The 21,925-nt window shown below is 26.1% G+C and overlaps 1 protein-coding gene across 2 annotated transcripts in view; it reads left to right on the forward strand.

Moving 5' to 3' along the window:
* Positions 1 to 20,565, forward strand: part of LOC136080884 (carbonic anhydrase 1-like) — a 49,055-nt gene extending 28,490 nt beyond the window's left edge. For both annotated transcript variants that reach the window (XM_065798261.1, XM_065798262.1), the window contains 6 exons: positions 12,888 to 12,956; positions 13,048 to 13,373; positions 13,465 to 13,557; positions 13,713 to 13,797; positions 19,531 to 19,712; positions 19,986 to 20,565. In XM_065798261.1, the coding sequence (XP_065654333.1) occupies positions 12,888 to 12,956; positions 13,048 to 13,373; positions 13,465 to 13,557; positions 13,713 to 13,797; positions 19,531 to 19,712; positions 19,986 to 20,087 (857 nt within the window). In that variant the 3' untranslated portion in view covers positions 20,088 to 20,565. The remainder of the gene's footprint in view (positions 1 to 12,887; positions 12,957 to 13,047; positions 13,374 to 13,464; positions 13,558 to 13,712; positions 13,798 to 19,530; positions 19,713 to 19,985) is intronic.
* The last annotated feature ends 1,360 nt before the right edge of the window (positions 20,566 to 21,925 follow it).

Below are 21,925 nucleotides of genomic sequence, written 5' to 3' on the forward strand. Positions count from 1 at the left end.
AAAAAAATTTTAAAATTTCTTAAACTGGAGGGTGGGAGGGCTATGAAAAGATAGTGTGCAACTTATTTAAACTGGAGGGGAGGGGGAGGGCAACCTATTTAAACTGGAGGAAGGGGGGGGGGAGGAAGAATAGGGCTAAGAATATAAAATGTACAAGCAGTCTGTCTATTAACAATAAAACTTTTCAAGATTTTGTAGTAATACAAATCTCTTATGTATAGAGCAATTTGGCCTGTGTTGGGGATCCATAAATTTAAATTAAGTAAAAAAAGCTTTAAAAGTAAAATAAACTTTAAACAACTGGAAATTTAAAGGTTTACATGAGAGATCTGTATAACTAGGGCCCCGTGCATTTTACGTTGTTAAAAAATACCAATATTTAATGCATGATATTTGATACCTTAAAGTAAATTTATATATGTAAAGTTATTTACATATATATATATATGTACATATTATATATATATGTATATATACATATATATATATATATATATATATATATATATATATATATATATATATATATATATATATATATATATATATATATGTATATATATATATATATATATATATATATATATATATATATATATATATATATATATATATATATATGTACATATTATATATATATGTACATATTATAATATATATATATATATATATATATATATATATATATATATATATATATATATATATATATATATATATATAGTATTTCATTTGTAATATGTTCTATATGGTTTTTGATTTTTTACATGCTCTTTTGATTAAATGATGACGATGTTTACCATACTTATTAATCAAAGAGTAGTGATCTTTTTTTTTTAACTAGAAGATCAAATTTTTTAGTTTACCTGATCATTTAATATCAATATATGGGTCATTTCATGCCAAGTGGTCCAGAGGTCCCCACTCGACTATCTCAGATTTTGATAAAATTTTGTCAGTATGTAGTTAAACGTGTTTCATGAATATTTCATGGTCAAAATGTTTGTTATTTCAGATTTTGTGGTACTTTTTGTAAGGCTTACCCAAAATTCAATACCAGTCAGTTGCTAAAATTTTCATTTTGAGGGTCTCATATTTTTTTAATAAAAGAGTAATAACTAAAAAATTAGAATTTTCATATCGTACTATAATAAAAACAAATGTTTAGAAAATGAAAATTGTATTTATTTTAATTGAAGGTACCTCATTTATCTTTAAGAAAAGTTAATGAACATTTGAATATGATCCATCATCAGCAGTTCATAGTTTTGTCATAATGTTGGAATAGGAGCATTGTACAGCATTTATATCGATTTGACGAATCCACCTTTTGACTTGGTAATCAATTGTTTGCAATTCTTAGCTCTCCTGTTGTTTTTGTATACTAATGAACTCAAATATCCAAAGAAATCTTTAATTAGGCAACACTGAGGCAAGTTTGTTGGATTGCCGTTATTTGGTACATATGGGATTTTTTAACTTTCCAAAAAGACTTGTGTTTTTTTAGCATAATGAGATGATGCTTTATCTGGCCAAGTTAAGTCATCGCCATCTGAATGATATTTTTGAAGAAATAGAATCAATATTTTCTTCAAACATTGATTTTGGTATACTTCTTAATTAATAGCCAAACTACTTGGCTCAAACAATGGCTTGGAAATTCCCCTCTCAGACATGGCAATGTACAGCATTACTTTCTGCTCAAACTTGTGTTTATATTTGTATTTTACTTTTGTAAGTGTTTTAGAACTTTTATCGCATAATATCTATTATTTCCTGGAACTTGCATTTTGGAGAGGGGGAAGTAACTTTCATCATCCAAAACAAGACATTTTCCAAAGTAAGTTCGGGTCATCCAGCAGCATTGAGATTTCATGGTTAATATTTGTTGCTCAGTGTATTCCGGTGCTCTTGTTTTTTTTGGCAGACTATTCCTTGTTTTTTCAACAATTTGCAGATATAAGGTTGTGTACTCTTGAACTTTTCTGCAGCATCTTGTTGACTTATTGAATAATTGTTGTTAAAAGCATTGTGAAGCAAACGAGGTCCCTTCTTGTTCATTATTTTGGCTGGTCTTCCACTACCACTTTTACGTTTGGTTGTTAAGGATGCCAAAATATGGTAAATAGTTGAAACTGGAACATTTTTGGTTTTAAAATGATTCACAGTAAACTTTTTGCCGAGATTTTTATGCATTTGATAGAACTGTACAATGCCTTGCTTATTACATCTTGTTTTGACGGCATTTAAAACACAACTTGTTTCTCCGCGCAGCGGCATTGTTCGTCAAGGTTCGTGTTTCGGAGTTATAGAGTTGAGAGAGTGTTATAACCATAATTAAATAGCCTCCTCGTCTGTAGTGGCCTTCTGGACCTTGGGGAGGTGAATTAACAAAAAATGATTTTGGAGGGTTAGAATTATTCTCATTTTTTAGTTATCACCCGTTATATCTTAAAAACGTGGGTTCTTAGTAAGCTGAAAGTGCAGATTGCAAATTATTTAATACAACTTTTATATCATGTCTAGAATTTAGTCTATGGTTCAAAAAATAGTGTCACAAATTCAATACTGTAAACTTTTATCTTCAGAACAAAAGGTTTTTCAGTATTGTTATTTTTTAAGGTTCTGCATACTAATATAATAGTATGGATAAGAAATCAGCCTTTTTTAAAATTGCCCATGTTGAGTTATTATGGAACCAATATGGCGACAAAAGTAAAATACCCTAAAATAACATGTATTTGAAGCCCTAAAACATAATGTGGGCAAATCTATTTTTGTTTTTTCAACTGCATCAGTCAAAAGAGCTTATTTTACACTTCTAGAAACAATAAAAATCATGTTAGAGAGATTTTTTCTATGAACGAAAAAAATTAGGTCAATATATAGACTTTTTAAATTTTACGATTTTGTACTAAACATAAGGATTTATCATACTTCATTAAAAACAAAGCCGGTTCTACAACAAATCAAAATATTTTGATATTCAAAAAATATATTTTTAATATTTGCTTGAGTTATTTCAGAAAAATAAACAAATCAGCAAAGTGTTTAGCGCATTATTTAAAGTGGCTCATACTGCAAATAAGTAAGTTTTTTGAGATAATTTAGTTTTAAGATTTTTTCGTATTTTGATTCTATATTTATTTCATTTTTAAGGGGCAGTCCATTAATATGTCAACAAATTTCTCGCAATTTTTACCAACTCCTTGTTAAAAACTTGTCAAACTTTCAGAACCCCCACCCCTCTGCTCCCTTTTGAAATTACATCAACAATTATTTATCACCCTTTCCTTGAGAATAATTTTAAAAAATTTTTAATTCAACATTTAATTAATAAACTTATTTTTAATATATGTAAGCATTTCAAATTACAATTAAGCAAACAAAAAGGGCTTCAAAGTAAAAGTGGTTGCTACATGTAACACTTGTTGTTTAAACTTTTTCCAGTGCATGAAAAAATGTAAAAAAATTAAATTCACACAACCTATTGAAGACCTTACTGCAAGTCAATATTATGACAATATGATTAAAAAATTGTTCCAGTTATGGAATTTAAGAGAACAAAGAGAAACATCAAAACTTTGATGGAGGAGAATATTCCTTGATTTTTTCCTAAATTCTTACTATGATAAAGAAATTGTAACTATTAAAACTTTGACAAGATCTTCAAGTTTTTTTTTCAAATAACAAGTTTATATTTTTAAGATGTTATATTACAATTTATAATTTAAAACTTTAAAAAAAAAAAAAAAAATATATATATATATATATATATATATATATATATATATATATATATATATATATATATATTATATATATATATATAGCATATATAATGGTAGCATTTAGTTAATTTGGGATAATAGGTAGAAATAAATAATGCTACCCAGTTTGTAAGCAACGGATGGGTGCCTGTGTACCTGTCAATAGCCCTAGTCCTAGATAGTATTAAATATTTATCATAATTTATGTACAGTGCAGAGTCAAAATCCGTGAATGTACCAATTTCCCTACTTTAACTTTAGAGCCAAAATTTATAATCTATAAATACTTTCCAGTTTTTAAAGAACTATTAACATCTTGTTTTCAATATTATAATAGTATTTGTTCATGGAGCTCAAGAGCTGCATTTTAACATTGAAATTTTAAAATCAAATTTGGCTTGCAAGCAGCAGGTTGCCGACCTCTGATATAAACGTTTAAATAATATATTGGAGACTATGTACTTACATAAATCTTTATTTGTTTTTACAGCAGACTAACAAACACAAACTTTGAAAAAAGTAATAGTGTTACTAGTAAATAGTGTTACAAATAAATAGTGTTAGAAGTAAATAGCGTTACAAGTAAATAGTGTCACGAGTAAATAGTGTTATAAGTAAACATCTCGTATTTGCTTATTTAGTTCTGTATGTGTGTAGTATTTTTAAAGCACTTTTTGAAACACTATTTAAAAAAATAGAAATATAGTTAATGTCAATAAAATACTAAAGGTTAAGTGAGTATGTAACACAAGATTTCAAATGCTGCTTTTTTTCCTTTTTTATTTTAGTAACTAAATTTATTTAAAAAAATAACATTGTTGACGTCAACTTTTCTTGATCTCTAGACCCCCTCCCCTCCTTCCCCTTGTCAAAAATTGTAAAAAACTTTTTGATTTTATAAACTAACCAATCAATGCAATTCTCACACTCCACACTGCACTACTTAGTGGTAAAACATTATTATTCGGTGAGAAACCACTAGCTTTTGACCTGAACAAATGACTTTATTTGTTAACTTTATAAGACAATCTTCAGTTTCTAGGTCAATACATCTCAACCTTTTACTGAGCAACAATTGGCCTTACCAAAAGGATTTAAACAATAGCGCTGTAAATGTGTGTATTAAACCAACAGCAGTGATTTGTGGTGAAAACAAATTTAAGTCATACTTTTAATTTAATTAAAAGTTTGCCTGACAATCAAATTCAGTTCCTCGATCAAATATTCTGAGCAAAAGTCATCAAAACCCTTTTTTCTAGAATAAGTATTTAAATCACATAAACTAATGTCAAATTTTCCAATACAACATTTACCTAAGTTTTGTCAGGATGTAGATATATTTAAATTAGCTCTTATTTTATTTTCAATTCTAATTTTTGTCTTCAAATAATTCTATTCAATTTTAGTGATAAACTAGAGAAATTTGTCCATAGAATAAAAGTATACTTACTTACTGAAATTAGGTCTACACGGCAAGTTAATTTACAGACCCTAAAATTGCTTTTAAAATATCAAAGACTTTGTAGACCTAACTTAACTCATAAAAACTAGATGGTTTTATTTCATAGGAAAAATCTCTCCAAAATGATTTTCATTGTTTTTAAAAGTGTGAAATAAGCTCTTTTCATTAATGCAATTAAAAAAATAAAAAAATTTGCCTGAATTAAGTTTTAGGGCTTCAAATACATAATATTTTAGGGTATTTTACTTTTGTCGCCATATTGGTTTCATAATAACTCAATGTGGGCAATTTTTAAAAAACTGGTTGTTGCTCCATATGTTATATTAGTACATAGAACTTTCAGAAAAAATAACAATACTGAAAAACTTTTTGTTCTGGAGATATGACTTCAAAAAAACAATAAAAAATTATGGTGTTGATTTTTTGACACAATTTGTTAAATACAAACTAAATTCTAGGCATAATATAAAAGTTGTATTAAATAACTTGCAATCTGTATCTTTACGAAGAATCCATGTTTTTAAGATATATTACCTTTTCATTGAAAAAATATAAGATTCCAAAAATTCAATTTTTAGCTTATGACTATTATTGAAATTTGGGTAAGCCTTACAAAAAGTACTACAAAATCCAAAATAACAATCATTTTGACCTGAAACTTTGTCAATGTTCATAAAACATGTTTAGCTACATACTGACAAAATTTTATCAAAATCTAATATGGTCGAGTTGAGGTTATTTCGAAAATTGGACCGTTAAGTGTGGAATGAACCACATCGATTTTGTCACCTTCCATCAATGAGTGCTATTAGAGCTTTACAAAGGATAACTCCAAGAGTTTTTAGCTCAGATTACATGTCTTTTCCTCTACCTGGAAATTAGATATTATTGTTATGTTATTATTAATATATTTTTATTATTGTTTTTGTTGATGTAACATATATTGCAATTAATATATGTTACATAACATTTTTATTTTACCATTGTCAATAATATTATTTAAACAAAATATTTAATTTTTAGGTATTGTTTAACATAATGTTTAAAAAATAATTGTTTGTTAGTCTAGGGACAATTCTAGACCTTTTTTTGATAAAGTTGTGGCAGAAAGGGCTCCAGAAAAATATCTATTACTTGTTGTTTTTCTTTTGCTTTTATATTAAAAATAGAAAAAAATTTTATTTTTCAAATATTTTTAAGTGCAATAGTAAATAACCTGTTTTCTGTTTATTTTAGCTAGTTCATTTTTTCATCAGGACAATAAATTTAAAAGTAATTACATCCCGTAACTTGATGAACTTGTTTGGCTACTAACCAAACTTTTAAAAAATAAAAAAATATAATTAGATTTAATATTATTATATTATAATAATTAATTATAATTAGATTTAAAAAATATTTTATTATGAAATCCAATTTAAAGACAATGATTAGTATGAAAAATTCGTTTTTTGAAATCCGTGTAATTTAATGTTTTCATCTTAAAATTCTAATTAAGTAGAAGTAAAAAAGCCTTGAAATTATTTTATGAGTTAAAAAATAACATTATGTTGGATAAAAAGAAAGTAGCATGTATATTTTTTCTAATATTTCTTTATATAATACTAAAATTGTATTTGAAGATGGTTTCTGATTTCACTACCTTTTTTCCCAAGTTTATTTTTTGATTAAATAAACTTTTGATCTTTAGTTGCTATTTTATTTTATTATAGGAAAAAAGAAATAAACAAAAAGCAAATTTTTTTTTAGAAGTTTTTGTTTCTATTTTTTTAGTCTTTAATAATAATATTAACAGGTTTGGTGCGATCGCGCTTGATTCCTGACCCCGCATATAATATTTAGTTGCAACAATTTGGCCATGGCTCTTTAGTTGATTTTAGAACATTTCTACACAAAAAAAACGCTAAGAAAGATTACTGAACCTATGAGAGACAATTACAAAAAAACTTAACAAAGAAAGTAGGCCCTTATAATTTTATAAGTGGGGTAGTTTTTGAAAAAAAAGGTGGTTTAGAATAGCAAACATATTTTGCTCAATTTTTAAATCAAAATTTTTATAAAGCAATGAGTAATTGGTAATATAAAAAGACCTTCCCCCCTTCCCCCACAGTACGGACATTGAAAGGTAAATAATTTTTAGCACTAAATAAAAACTTGAAACAGAATAAACTATATCTAGAACTAATGTTTTTTTATACTTTGTTATGCAACATTTTTTATATAAAGTAACGACTTACTATTAATGATTGTTTAACAAAGACACAAATGTTTCGAGTATAGGGTAAATAGTATAATATAATTTTTTTTATTTATATACTTTTGATTCTAATAAAACTAACGCTAGTTGAATTGTTTAATAAATGATAAGGTAACATGTTTTTAATGACTATTTAATGCTTCACGAAGTTTGCAAAGTTTATTCTTGCATGCTCATTTGTAATTAATTTTAATAACTTTGATTATTATTAATAATTTCATTGAAAACGTAATCGTTGTTAAAAGTCTTTTTGTTTACAAAATCAATCGTACTAATTGCTTCAAAAGATATACATTAACATAAAAACATCAAATTACATTTACTTAAAAATTACTTTATATGTTAAAAAATAATAATAAACTACTAAAATCTTTATATTAAACCTTAAACTTAAAAATAAACTTTACAAAACTTTGATAATTTAAAAAGTATACATTTCAAAACTTCTATTTTTGTAAACAATTAATAAAAGTTTAAAATGTGAATGAGCAATAGTATTAAATAGTTCCTTTGATAACGTATTTTTAATAACAATAGAAATAGAATAAAAATAAAATAGCTAGAAATCTCAATGATAACTTAATACAATCTTTAAGACAGAATATTCTAGAATGATATTTTGCATAGTCAGAGTATTTTTGGAAATAATAGAATTTGTTTGTTTATAGATTTGGCCTGGAGCTTTGTATTGGTCAAGTTTGCTATGACTTGCAATTTTTAAAATGAACCTGAGCATATCGGGACCTAAAGTGATACTATCACTATTAAAATCATCCATAGCACTAATTTGCTTTTTTCTTTTTTTTTTGCTTTTTATGTTGCTAAAAAGTAATTTCTTTGAATTGTTGTAAACTATTGAGTTTTCAAAGTTTCTTTTAACTTGATTGCAAACCTGCCTATATTTATTGAGAACTGGTATAACTCGGGATCTGATTTGCTGGACTAAAATCCATAATTTTTTGCAAAAAATATTACAACTGATTATTCATTCATGGGAGTTGAACTTAGTGAAAATATATTACTATGAGGTATCCATTATTGCATAAACGGTTGTACTCAATGAGAAAAATTTCATAATGTTGTGTTGTGTTTTTAGAAATAAGCAAAACATCCCAGTTAACTTTTTTGATATCAAGATTCAGATTTTTGAACTCTGCTAATCTATAATTCAAATATGACAACTTCTACAACCATCTCTACAACCTTCATGTTCCAGCAGTATAATAAAGCTATGTATTTGTGTTGATTGCATTTTTGCAAGCTGAACTTGTAAATTCATCCTAGTTTGATTTATGCATTTAGAGATTTAATTACAATTAAAAACAATTTTAAAGTATATGTCTACATAAACAATATTGTCTAAGGATTTTATTGTGTTCTTATTATCTTTAAAGAGAAAGTTGAAAAAAGAGACACTAAACTTTCTTATAAACTTAAATATTAATTTAGTTAATCACAATACAACTTAATAAACATATTCATGATATAAAAGTTATTAAAGTCTAAAGTTTTTAATTTGCTTTATGTGATATATGCGATAAGTTTAAATATAACATGGTTAAAAGGTTATACGTAACATGGTTAGTGTAAAGATTAAATATAACATGGATAATAGGATAAATATAACATGATATAAGTGTAAAGTTTGTAATTTACTTTATGTGATATAAGCGTTAAGGTTAAATATAACATGGTTAAAAGGTTAAATGTAACATGGTTAAAAGGTTAAATGTAACATGATATAAGTGTAAAGTTTGAAGGTGCATTTGTTAAGAGTTTAATTGTAAAATGCATTGTGACAATAAATTACTTACATACATTTTTTGTGTCAATTTAAAGGTTTTAAAGTCAATAATTTGAATGTTGTATTTAAAGATATTAGAATTTTTACCATGTTTATTAAATTTAAAAGAAAAACTTAAAATGTAACATCTTTCCACTTTAGGAAAGAAAAAAGTCTCTTTAGCGTCTTAGATTCAAAGATTACATCAACACACATCAAGCTAATTGATTACATCAACGCCTTAATAAAGCGTTGATGATCAATACGTTATTAACCATACCATATAAAAATACCATGCACTGTTATAACTATTACATTCTGTTTTTTGTTTACTTTCCTAAAATTTAATCAAATTCACAGCATGTTATTAATATTTATTTATTGTAATATTGATAACATATTTATATAAATATTGATAACTACACAACTTGTAACAAGAGTAATAAAAACTTTGTTATTAAATACTTAATGTTTTGAATTAATGATTGTTTGTTTAAATATAAAAAACTATATAAAATATAAAAATAAAATAATCAAAAAACCTAACCAACATTTCCTTCAATGTTATTTAACCAATATTTCCTTCAATGTTAGTGATGCTGAATGTATCATTTTTTATTCAATCTTTAGTCAATTAGATCAACATTTATTAAAAATTGAACAAAGTTTAAAATGTTAAAAACTGGAACGTGTAATAAAATTTAACTTACAAAGATGAAAAAAGCTTAATATCCAATTATATGATTGATAGGGTTACCAACTGGGTAACTGGTTTCTGCCTGAAAAGAGTACACTTCAGGGCCACTGACACTGGTTTCGAAGTTGGTAGGGGTGGTAGGGGTAACAATTGTCAATTTCGAAAAATAGTGCATTTTATCTTAATATTTCTAATTTTAAGATAAAATGCACTATAAAAACATCAACAACTAAAATAAGTTGCTATGCACATCTTTTAAGTTATTTACATTTCAATTTCAATTGTAAATTTATGTAAATTTTGGAATACGTTTATTTTAAAAATCACTTTAAACAATGTAAACAAAAATCTACTTATTGAAACAAAGTAAAATGAATTAAAAACAATTTATTGAAGTTATATTTGGTTTTGCTTATAACTTTGTTTAAAGGTTTATTATCACACAGTATTTAAAATTCACACAGTATTTAAAAAGTTATTTGCAATTAAGATTTTTGAAATTGAATTGTATCATAAGCAAGTTTTTTTATTGGTTCTGAAAATAGTATATTTATATCATCAGTCAAAATACTCTTCATCATGCTGAAGATTCTTTCAGCATTTGCATTGTGCACTGAATTAGCAAAAAAAAAATAAAACATATCTTGTAAGATGTAAAGATATTTTTAAAAATTGAATATCAAACAAATCAAATTGCAATCGACAGTTAAACTAAAATGGTTTTCTGCTTTCACCAAAATTAAAGATATTTATTATTTTATTTATTATTTCTGCTTTCACCAAAATTAAAGATATTTATTATTTTTAAGTTTTTTTTTTAATTTCATATTATCTGAAATTTTTTTAAAAAAGAATACATTTATATAATTTTTAGAAAAAAATTTAGAAAAATTAAGAGTAAGTAATTTTACTTGTTCAAAACGCGTACATGTACTCTTTAAAGAGTATGGTTGGTAACCCTAATGATTGAATCAAATTATTATCTAATTTAACAAGTTTAAATCTTAAAACTGATTAGGCAGATATATGCATTTTTAGGGATCAAGGATTTAAGAGTGCCTTACCATGAAGTTAAAATAAAAGGATATATAATGGCCAAATGTGAAACTCTCTTTTTATAAATAAGGAACTAAAAACCTTTCAAGAAATTTTTTAAGTTTTATATTTTTAATTGAAAATTTTTAAATATAAATATACTTTTTAATACACTATATTTTTATAAAATACCATTCTTTAATAAACAGTAATAAAAAATGTTTGTTTAAATTTGATTTACGCTGCACAAAAACAATTTTAAAAGTATTGGGCTCATTTATTCAAGTTTTAATTTAAAAAGTCTTTTTTTATAACTATTTGCTTTCTCGCTTCGAGTTATTTCAGTGCAATTTTCAAACTTTTCAAATTGAAAAAAAATATTTCACAAAGAAGAAGAGTAACAAAAGAACTTTTTAAATATGAAAATATGATGAAATGTTACACTATCAAAAAGCGATCAAATACTTTTAAAAAAATGTTTAAACTCTATTCAAATTGAGTTTTAAGAATTTGGGTAATGTTTGCAACGTTGTATTTAAGAGTTTTTTTAGAAAATTTTAAGATGCTTAAATAAATGTCAGAAAAACAACTGCTGTTGATAATTTTTTTTTTTAATTTAATGTATTGATGATATGATACAAAACTATTACTAAAATGTAATCAATTTTAATCTATCCATGCTTTCTAATCTAAATATCAAATCAAGAAAGCTTGTAAAAATACTTTTCACTTGCGTTGCCTACCAAATCCGTTTTAGATGGGCGGTTCACTGCTCAAGCACTCATTTATTCCTACTGGAGGGTATTATGTATATAGAACTCATTTAAAACTCTAAAAATGTTTTATTTTGTTTTATATAAAACAATTGAGAAATAAGAGAAATAATTTTTCCACTTATCAATAAAAACCTTTTTTTTTTTTACAAGCAAAATTACAATACATGTTTCAACTATTTTATAGTCATCTTCAGTTAGGTTAAAAAAAACTTAATTAATTTTATATACAAATATTATAAGGTAATAAAATATAAATTACAATTTATTTTTTTAATAATTGCGACAAAATAGGCAATAGCAAAAAAATATACAATAACAAAGTTATTAAATTGTTTAACAAAAGGTTAACGACTAGTAAAGTGGTAACTTTTATGTGAAAATTGATATTTTATAATGGCTTAACTGTGTGTTCATATCTGGATTTTTCCATTCAATGAACAAACTTTTCTTAATCTTAAGCTCAAATTTGTTGAAGGCACAATCCAATATCGAGAAACAGTCATTACAATTATTAAAACAAGTATTGTTAGCATGGAGATGTTTTGATATGTGCAAGTATTTATCTCTCCTGTAGTGTTCAATCATTTGTGTTTTAAGGACGCCAGAAGTTTTGTCTATATAACAGGAGCTACATGCTGCGCATACAAATTTATAAACAACAGATGATTTGAACTCTACAGGAAGAGGATTGTTTGTGAAAACATATAAAAAATTTTAAAGGAGGTAAAAAATTAAATTAAATTTTATAGGTTTACAATGTTTTTTAATGATAGAGCTTAGGCTCTTTTTTGTTTGAACAGATATATTACCAACATAAGGAAGTGTATACATACATATATATATATATATATATATATATATATATATATATATATATATATATATACATATACAAAGATTTAAATTGAAAAACTAGGGACCCAAGATAGATGAAAATGAAAGCTAAATAATTATTTAACGAGTTTTTTAAAATAAGGTAAATCTGTTCACTTAAATTTATGATTTATTATTGAATACTATCAACTATAATAGGTATTCAATAGTTTTTTTAAGTTACTTTTTTTTGTTTGTTTTGCTGTTTATTTCTTTTACAATTCACATTTATAGGTATTCAAAAAATACATAAAAGTCCAGCTAGACTTTTGGATGGTTTTTCTTACAAAGATGATCGATTAGGTAACTTTTGTTTGCTATATTTTAAATAGATAAGATAAGTAATATTTCTATGCAACAAATTGTATTCTTGACCAAACTATTTTACACATAGGACCACAAAACTGGTTTAAAATGTTCCCAAGCTGTTCTCCAAATCAAAGACAATCACCATTAAATATTAATACTCATGAGGCAACAAGGATGGCTGATTGGAGTCCTGTTACTATAGATTTTTCACCAGCTGAAACAACTTATAGAGATGTTTTAATAGATAATTTTCGAAACTATCTCAAGCTGGTAATTCATGATAAACTAATTAAATTGAAAGCACCTGGTCTTAAAAATAGTTATTTTTTAAAAGAAGTTTACTTTCGCTTCGGATGCGAGTCAGATAGAGGATCTGAACATCAAATTGATGGCAAAAAATTTCCTTTAGAAGTATATATAAGTTATTTTTAGAGTAAAATCTGAAAAAAAATTACTTTTAATGAATATTAAAAAAGAAGTTTAATACAATTTATAATTATAGGTACAATTTTTGTTTTGGGATAATGGCGCTGAAGTATCTGGTGTAAAAAAAGACCAAGTTGAAAGCAGATTAGCTATCGTTGCTGTTTTATTAGTAAATCTTTTTTTGAATTTTTCAAATTTTTAGCACAAAGAACTAATTTATAGCTTATGAATGATTTTTATTATTTTAAGTTTTTTATTAAGTTTTCACTAAAATTTTAACATATTAATCAAAAAAGTATTATAATAAAAATTGCTTGCTTATAGGAAGAAGGTGATTTACATGATAACGCGTTAATAACTTTTGATGTATTAAATGAAGCAATAAAGACGATGGGTAACAAGATTGACGGTAATATATTGTTATTTAATAATGTTAATTTGCAGCATTATTAGTTAAACTAATTATGTTAGAAAAACCTGTACTCTTATTTTATTGCAATCGATGTTAAGCAACTTTTGATGAAGCATAAATGCAACTAAAATAACTAATTTGGTCTGTTCATAAAAACTTCTATTAAAAATTACTAGTATTGAGTGCTGCTAAATGGCAATTTAATAAACTTAAAATATACAACATTTTCAAACTTTTTTTGTTTTGATTTAAAAATAAAATTGTTTACATTTCACCTTCTTTTGCCTACAAGTTGAATATGAAATATGACAACAATTTTTTTTTTTATATTTTGATTGTTTTTGAAAAAGGAAAGTTTTAGATAGTAGCATTTGTAGCATGGTTTAAGCTTGTGCTTTCAAAGCAATAGATCTAGGGTTCAATACAAATATTTTGTGCCATTATTAAAGGAGAAGGCATAAACATTCAAGTTAAATGCTATTTTGCAGTGCTCTGTGATAAGACTGTTTGGTCTACTTGAAGCATTAAAAAATATATATAAAAAAAAGATTTATTTTAATTTAAAAAATTAAATTTAAACTTTAAATAAATTGAGTCATTTAAGATCTATCTACCGAAGATATTTTTTAAGTAGTCACATACAAACAAAAGTTGAAAAGTATTACAAATGATTGTAACACAAAGCCTTAAACATAGTAAGCTCAATGTTTTAAATGCAAGCCTTTTTAATTTTTTTAATTTTCGTGTTCAAATTTGTCTACTTAACATCCATTTGTATTGAATCTTTTTTTTATTCTTTATATTGATTTTGCCAACTTGTACACAATTTTAATGTTAAAATTTTATCAATTCTTTTTCAAAATGACTAGAGCAAGTCACAAATGACTAGAGCAAGTCACAAATGACTAGAGCAAGTCACAAATGACTAGAGCAAATCACAAATGACTAGAGCAAGTCACAAATGACTAGAGCAAGTCACAAATGACTAGAGCAAGTCACAAATGACTAGAGCAAGTCACAAATGACTAGAGCAAGTCACAAATGACTAGAGCAAGTCACAAAATTTCTTTTAATTGCTTTAGTTCTGCAAGTTCTATCATGAACTAGAAAAATATAAAACAATTGTTTACAAAGAATACTTATATACTAAAGTATAAAAAGGTAAACAAAAAACAATTTATAAATTTACTCAAACTCATAATCCCCTCCCCTTTTCTACAAATCTGTATGCTGGACAACCCTGTGTTAATATAACATAATACTGATTTTTAGGCTCACAAAAAATTCACTTCTTTTGTTAAAAAAAAAAATGAAATCAAGTTTTAGGAGAGATAGAGAACAAAAGATAAAACTGCGTACATACAGGCTGTTTTTAATACACCCCTCCCAGGAAAAGCGGTAGTAAAGACAACAATGTGTATGTTTTTGGGAAAAAGCATGCGCATTGCTGTTTTTAATAATGCCTTTTATAGGAGTGGGGGTTATTAGATAAACAAAAACATACCAAAAACATCTGCATTTCTACATTTTTTGTAAAAATGTACCAATGCAAATGTTTTCATTGTATCCCACTCCCTTCTCTTCCTCTTCTTCCTTCCCCCATAAATGCATATGCATTTTATGGAAGACTCCTTATATTACAAAAATTTAAATTTAAAGTTAATTTAGAAGATTTATTTATTGTACAAATATTATTATACATATATATGCTTTGTTTTAGTTTAATTGTTTTACCAAATGATAAGAATTAAACTTTAAAATTCTTAACTTTTTTTCTTTAATGGCTTTTTGTTTTTGTTAGCTTTTTCAAATGGAAATAATCATCCCTTTATTATTTAGGCAAAAATTTCTCACTTAATTTTGTCAAAATCTGACAGCGGTAATATCCAAAAATATTTCTTCACAAAATTTCTTAAAAATTCTTCACAAACTTAAAATAAGATTAGTATAAGTTATTTAACATTTTTACTTTTTGTGAATTAAATTTATGTTAATCAACAGCATTTAATATTTATCAAATGATATTTTAGTGTTTCAAAAATACTAAAATACTAAATATTTGTTTTAAAGGTTTCACACTCCCTTCTGCCCTCTCACTCCCTTCTCCCCTCTTCACTCCCTTCTCCCCTCTTCACTCCCTTCTCCCCTCTCACCGAAAACAGAAGAGGATTAAGAGTTTTATTTGGTTTTCCAAGTCCTGCAAGCAGATCTAAGTGTAGGCATTGTGGCAAGCAGGAACCCCGCATCATTAGACTTTAAAACTAGCGCTCTAACAATTGCGCTACGGCTACTTTAATACTAATTGTAGATAAAAAATTTTATGCTGAGTTGCCATTTGTCATGGAAATTATAGAAATGTCATGGAATTTTATTAGGTCATGGAAAAATTTATGCAATTCCTAATTTTTTATTGAATTTCATAGAACTTTTTTTTTAATGATTTTTATTTGTTTCTACAAGTTTTTAAAATATTGCAAACGTTTTTAGAACAATAATCGTTTTTTCTTTGGAGCGTTTTGAGTAAATAAAAATATTTATTTACTCAAAACGTTCCAAAAAAAACGATAATTGTTCTAAAACTTTGAAAATTGTTGTTTTAATGCGAGGGATCAGAAAGATATGAGTTGATTTTTGCTGGGTTTTTTTAATAGTATATAAAAAGAAATTTGAATATTTCTATAAAACTGACATAAAAATTTTGAGTTTGCCACACTATTTTATTTTATTTTTATAAATATCTCATTCATTATCTCAAAAACACATTATAGTGGCTATACTAAACTATATATAATTCGTAAGGTTTAAAATAAAGACTTTAATTTGCAGCATTTTACCAAATTCATTTTTAAAAAATGATTTTTTTTTTAAACCATTTTATTTTTATCTCAAAAATGCTTATCTCCAAAGTTTTCATTTTAAGTAGAAGGTAAAAAGTTGCAGTGATGAAGGTAAATGAGTTAGGTTTTAAAAAATCTTACAGTTACAAAATTTTACAAAAAATATAATTTTAAACAAATTTATTGTTTTCTCAATTTAATGCACATATTTGAGCATTTGGAATGGTCTATAATGTAAACAATTTTTCCAAATAAAAACTATGTCTTGTCTAACAACTTTTTAAAAAAGATATGAATTTACTTTTTTTGCACATAAATTCGAAACTTTCTAGCAATTAGAGGTTGGTCTGCATGTTTTTTAGTGACCAAGTGGCAAAGCCTAAGTGCATGGCAAGCATTGGACATTTTACCCAATTAAGTTATCATGAAAATTTATGAAGAGTCATGGAAAAGTCATGGAATTTTGTTTTCAAATTTGAGTGGCCACCCTCTTCATTGCTATAAATGAAACTGTTGCAGTAGAGTTAATTCTGAAAATTGGAAATGGAAGTGTATTACTTTCAAATATATTACAGATAAAAGAACTCATTATTTTTGGTTAAAAGAATAACATGAACCATTTTTCTTCATTAGATAGACTTTGCACATAATTCTTTTAGGGTTAAATCAAGGTACTCTTCTTAATAATTTTTTTTTTTTTTAAATTGGTAAAAATTGCTGGTGCTTTTCCCAATTTTTTTTGGCAAACTATGAGAAATGATAGATTTTCGGCAAACTATGAGAAATATACAGCAGATTGAATAGAAGAAATAATGGTGATAACTAAATATCCATAATAAAAAAAAAACAATTAACTGAATTTGATATGGAATGCATACAAGCCGGTTAGAGGGGTAACAAAAAGGAATTATAGAAAATGAGTAAAAAAACAAAAATTAGCATTACTTCAATTTTTTTTTTAATTATTATTTTTTATTGAGCTGTAAAGATATTTTAAACTCACTCCAGATAACAACTTATCATTCATTACCTTTTTCCTCAAGTATCCGTGGCGCTTATTAATAGCTTTTATTTCTTTTAACACTCAACTCAAACTAGATGAATGACAATTTCAATTCAATTTACAATTTCAAGCTAGATGAACTATTCATTTCCACCAGCTTCCAGCCAAGAGCAAAATATTGTATGCCTCATTGGGTACTAATATAATTCTTTCAGAAGCAAGATTTTTTATTGGTACGTTGCAGTTAAGCTCCAACAAATCTGCTAGTATTATTAAACATTCATTTTTTTGCATTTCATAATTTTAATAATGTTTTTATATTTGTGAAATGAGGCTGGATTTTTTTATCTAACTTGCTGCCTGTTTGATTTAATACATATTCTGTTATTACCTTTTGTTTTACATTAAAACTAGAATCTTTCTGGCAACATTTCCAGTTGTTTTCCTTCGTGTTCTGTATTTTTACTTGTTACGTGTGCAGTGTAGTTACTTGCAGCTTGGAAATTTTGTTGTTCTAGGCAGGGTGTGCCTTTGTGACTCTGGATAAGTTAAGACATTGCAACCCTAACCCTAATCTTAAACATCTACCTTCATAAAGATTTTTCTCTAATCAACATTTTATATTGATGATTTCTTAGTTGCTGTTATAAAAGTATTTTTCAGAATCTGGTGAAACATTTCCTGTTGCCAATAGAAACATCAATTAGAACTCGTCATCAAAACTTTGTTGTGCATGCACCATCTGTTTCGTTCTGATGCAAAGTTGCTTTAAGATCTAAATTTTTAAGAAAAGTTACAATAGCACCAATTTGAATTTTTAAGCAATAAACAGAGATACCTAATTGAGTCAAACTTTTTAAAAACTCAACAGTTATATTAGTTATTTTGTTACGATTATCTTTTTTAATAGCACTATTAATCAGCACTGAAAAAGTTTTAAAGTCACCTGGGAGACGCTCTGGGAATTCTTATTTTATTTTCCAATAAATCGTCTTTAGGGTTAATGATCATATTATTTTAAACAGATTTCCTATTTGGCTCAATTTACTCCGTTTGTTTTCAAGCAGCAGGTTGTGTTGTATATGTTAACATATAAGGGGAGGGGAGGGAGTAATCGTCTTAATCCCCCCCCCCCCTTCCCCTCTTTGCTTATTTAACCGATTTGAAAGTTTTTTTAATTATCTGCAGTGTTTACTCTAATTTTTTCATTTAATTCTGTTTTTTTTCTGTAAGCTTAATATTATGTTTTTTAGATCGAACTTTGGTCTCATTTTAATATATTTTAATTGTAAAAACAAGATTAAAATGCATTTGGAGTAAATTAAGTTATAATTTTAGTATTCTTTAAAAGTACTGACCTGCATTTTGAGGTACAAAAAACCTACGGCCAAAAATCGGAACGGCATTTATGTTATCTGTTGCGTAAATTTAACATATATCTATTATGAAATTGACAACATTTTAAACAAAAAATGTTGCCATCAATACTTACATTTTAATGTTCAAATCTTAAATTTAGCTTTATTTTGCTGTGATGGTTGTTTACAAAATGTAAGTACAACAACTAACCTCCAAGAAATTTTAAGGATCATTAAGGATTCTTAAGATTTTCCTTTTGTTTCAATAGATTTCAGCTACTGAAAAAATAGAGTATTCAAAACATCGACTACATTTTAAGGTACAAATACCTGAATTGTTTTCCAGTTTACTTATGCTGCAAACCTTAAAAAACTTATATTGAATTGACTAATTTTTTATTTAATGCCGAGTATCCAGAGTCACCAGGTTTTAAAATACAAACTATTTTGGTAGTTGATAGAAGAATCTAAAATTTCAATGTTAAGTTCTTATATTTCTAAATTCTTAATACAAAAATTTTTATCTTTTTAGCTAAAGTAAAAATTACAGATGATTTGGAAAAACTCTTTAAAGGTCTTCTACCAGATGATATTAAAACTGGACATCCGTATTTCTATAAATATAGTGGTTTAATATCAGTGCCCCCCTGCCTTCAGTCTGTAGATTGGTTTGTTTTGGCTGACTGTTGCAAACTTAAAGTACCTTCTACATTTGTAAGTTTTTTTTTTTTTTTTTTTTCTAGCGTTAAGTAAAATTTTATTTTATTAATAACTTCTTAAACTAAATAAAATATAAAAATCATAAAGAATAAAATATATGTTTAAATAAATTGATCGTTTAATTGTAAATAAGTTATAAATAATAAAAATACTTTATTCAACATTTTCTAATAATTGATTCAAACATATATAAAATGATAGTAATAAATAATAATAGATTAATTATTGTAAAATAATTTGTTTTTAAAAAAAATATATTATATTTAGTTACAAACATTACGAGAACTTCACTCAAATCTTAATGGTGATCTAATGTGTGATAATTTTAGACCAATCCAGCAGCGAATTAATCAGGGTGTTTTGTGGTAACATAACAATAAAAAACAATGTTTAACAAAACCTTTGCATCATACGTAAAATTGCAATTATCATTTTTCAAACTATAATGGAGAGTTGAATTTTATTTTATTTTTTCAAATATCTTTGATGGGCGGACATCAGAGTATAACTGCAAAAGTGTAACTTTTTAGGATAGCAAAAAAACATTATTATGAACCCAATTATTTTGCTACAGAAGTCATATTTTGAGAAATGGGTTATTACTTTTATTCTGTTTGAACCGAATGGTGTAACTATACTGTTAATACAACTGATGCCGGCATACACAAGACACATTTTCTCATATAAATCGTTAAATGGTCAAAAATGCTTTTATACTGTTATGTCCGCCCATCAAGGATATATGAGTTTATTTTGTGGTTTGTCAATAATAGTTGTTATGGCAATTTAAATTTTTTTTTTTTGCAAGATTATATGCATTTTTTTGCTGAAATATAATTTAATGTTATGACACGGTTCTAAACATCACGTTAACTGAAAGTGAAATTTTTTTTTTGTTTTTGCAATTTTCATAAATTTGTATTTAAAAGACATTTTGTAAGCTTATTTAAGTAAACATATTTAAAAGAGCAGTTTAAAGGAACTTAACGTAATAAAAGTCTGGGGAAAATAATTTTTTATTTAGTTTCTTCAATTTTAAGTATTTGTAAAAATGCGTTAAACGCACGATGCAAAATTTCGACCGTTGGGATACGATTTATTGCTGGAATACACGATATATCGTGTTTAACAACATGTATCGGTCGTTTGAATAGGAGCGATACATGTTGTTAACATATAACTTTATTGCAACTTTTAGGCGAATTTTTTTTTTTTTTTTAATGTCATATTGGTTTTTACTTACTAAATTTAAATTCTATGTGTTGGTTTTACTTACACATATGTTAATAAATGAACATTAAATACTGCAATTTTAATACGACATGATTGCAATTGGTTTTTAGGGATTATTTTATCCTTAAACCTGACTGAATTGATTTATACTACAATCGAATACAAATACGCTATGTTGCTACAATTAGGCAAGAATATCTGATTACTCTACGACAGAGATCTAACGCGTCCTTCTTTAAAACAATCTTCAAATTTCCTTTTAAAATAAAGCAAATGGATAGAAAAGATAAAGGATAGCATATAGTAGCGTAGGCAGAATGTTTCTTATAAGACACCTTCGTGATATAAAACTTTCATGATTTGCAGTAGTTGAATTCTTGGAACAAAAGTGCTCCAAAAAGTCTGCTTCACCTACCCTTATATATAAGTCTTAGCGTATTAAGGTGGTACTAGCCCATAAAAATTAAAACAGTCAATTTATTTAATTTTGATGCAATTTTTTTTTTAACTATGTGCATTAAAAAATTATTTAGAGTAAATATAATAAAAAGTATTTGTATACTCGAAAACATGCTGAGTCAGCAAAAAATATACAATTTTTATTACATTTTTAAACAAGGATTTCTCATGAAATAGTCAGTGTGTGAAGCTAAAATTTTGCAAAAAGGTTAACAACATGTTGATTGAGGGATTTGACTAGAATCACCATCAGAACTTTTACAGAATCAAAATGGCTGCACTTTGAAAATAATTTTTAATTTTTTATGTAAAATTTGGGCTGCTAATGTCAATATCTCGACAACAGATAACTATAAAAGTCTCTTTTTGGTCAAATCCCTTCACAGTAACCTGATGAACAATCTGTGAAAATTTTAGCCATAATCTCCAAGTAGTTCAAAAGATATTCTTGTTCAAAGTTTAACTCTCTCTTTTTCTCTGTTAACAGAGAAAACGCAAGGAAACAAAATAAAACA

The sequence above is a fragment of the Hydra vulgaris genome, chromosome 05 (assembly GCF_038396675.1).
Source record: "Hydra vulgaris chromosome 05, alternate assembly HydraT2T_AEP".
NCBI lineage: Eukaryota > Metazoa > Cnidaria > Hydrozoa > Anthoathecata > Hydridae > Hydra > Hydra vulgaris.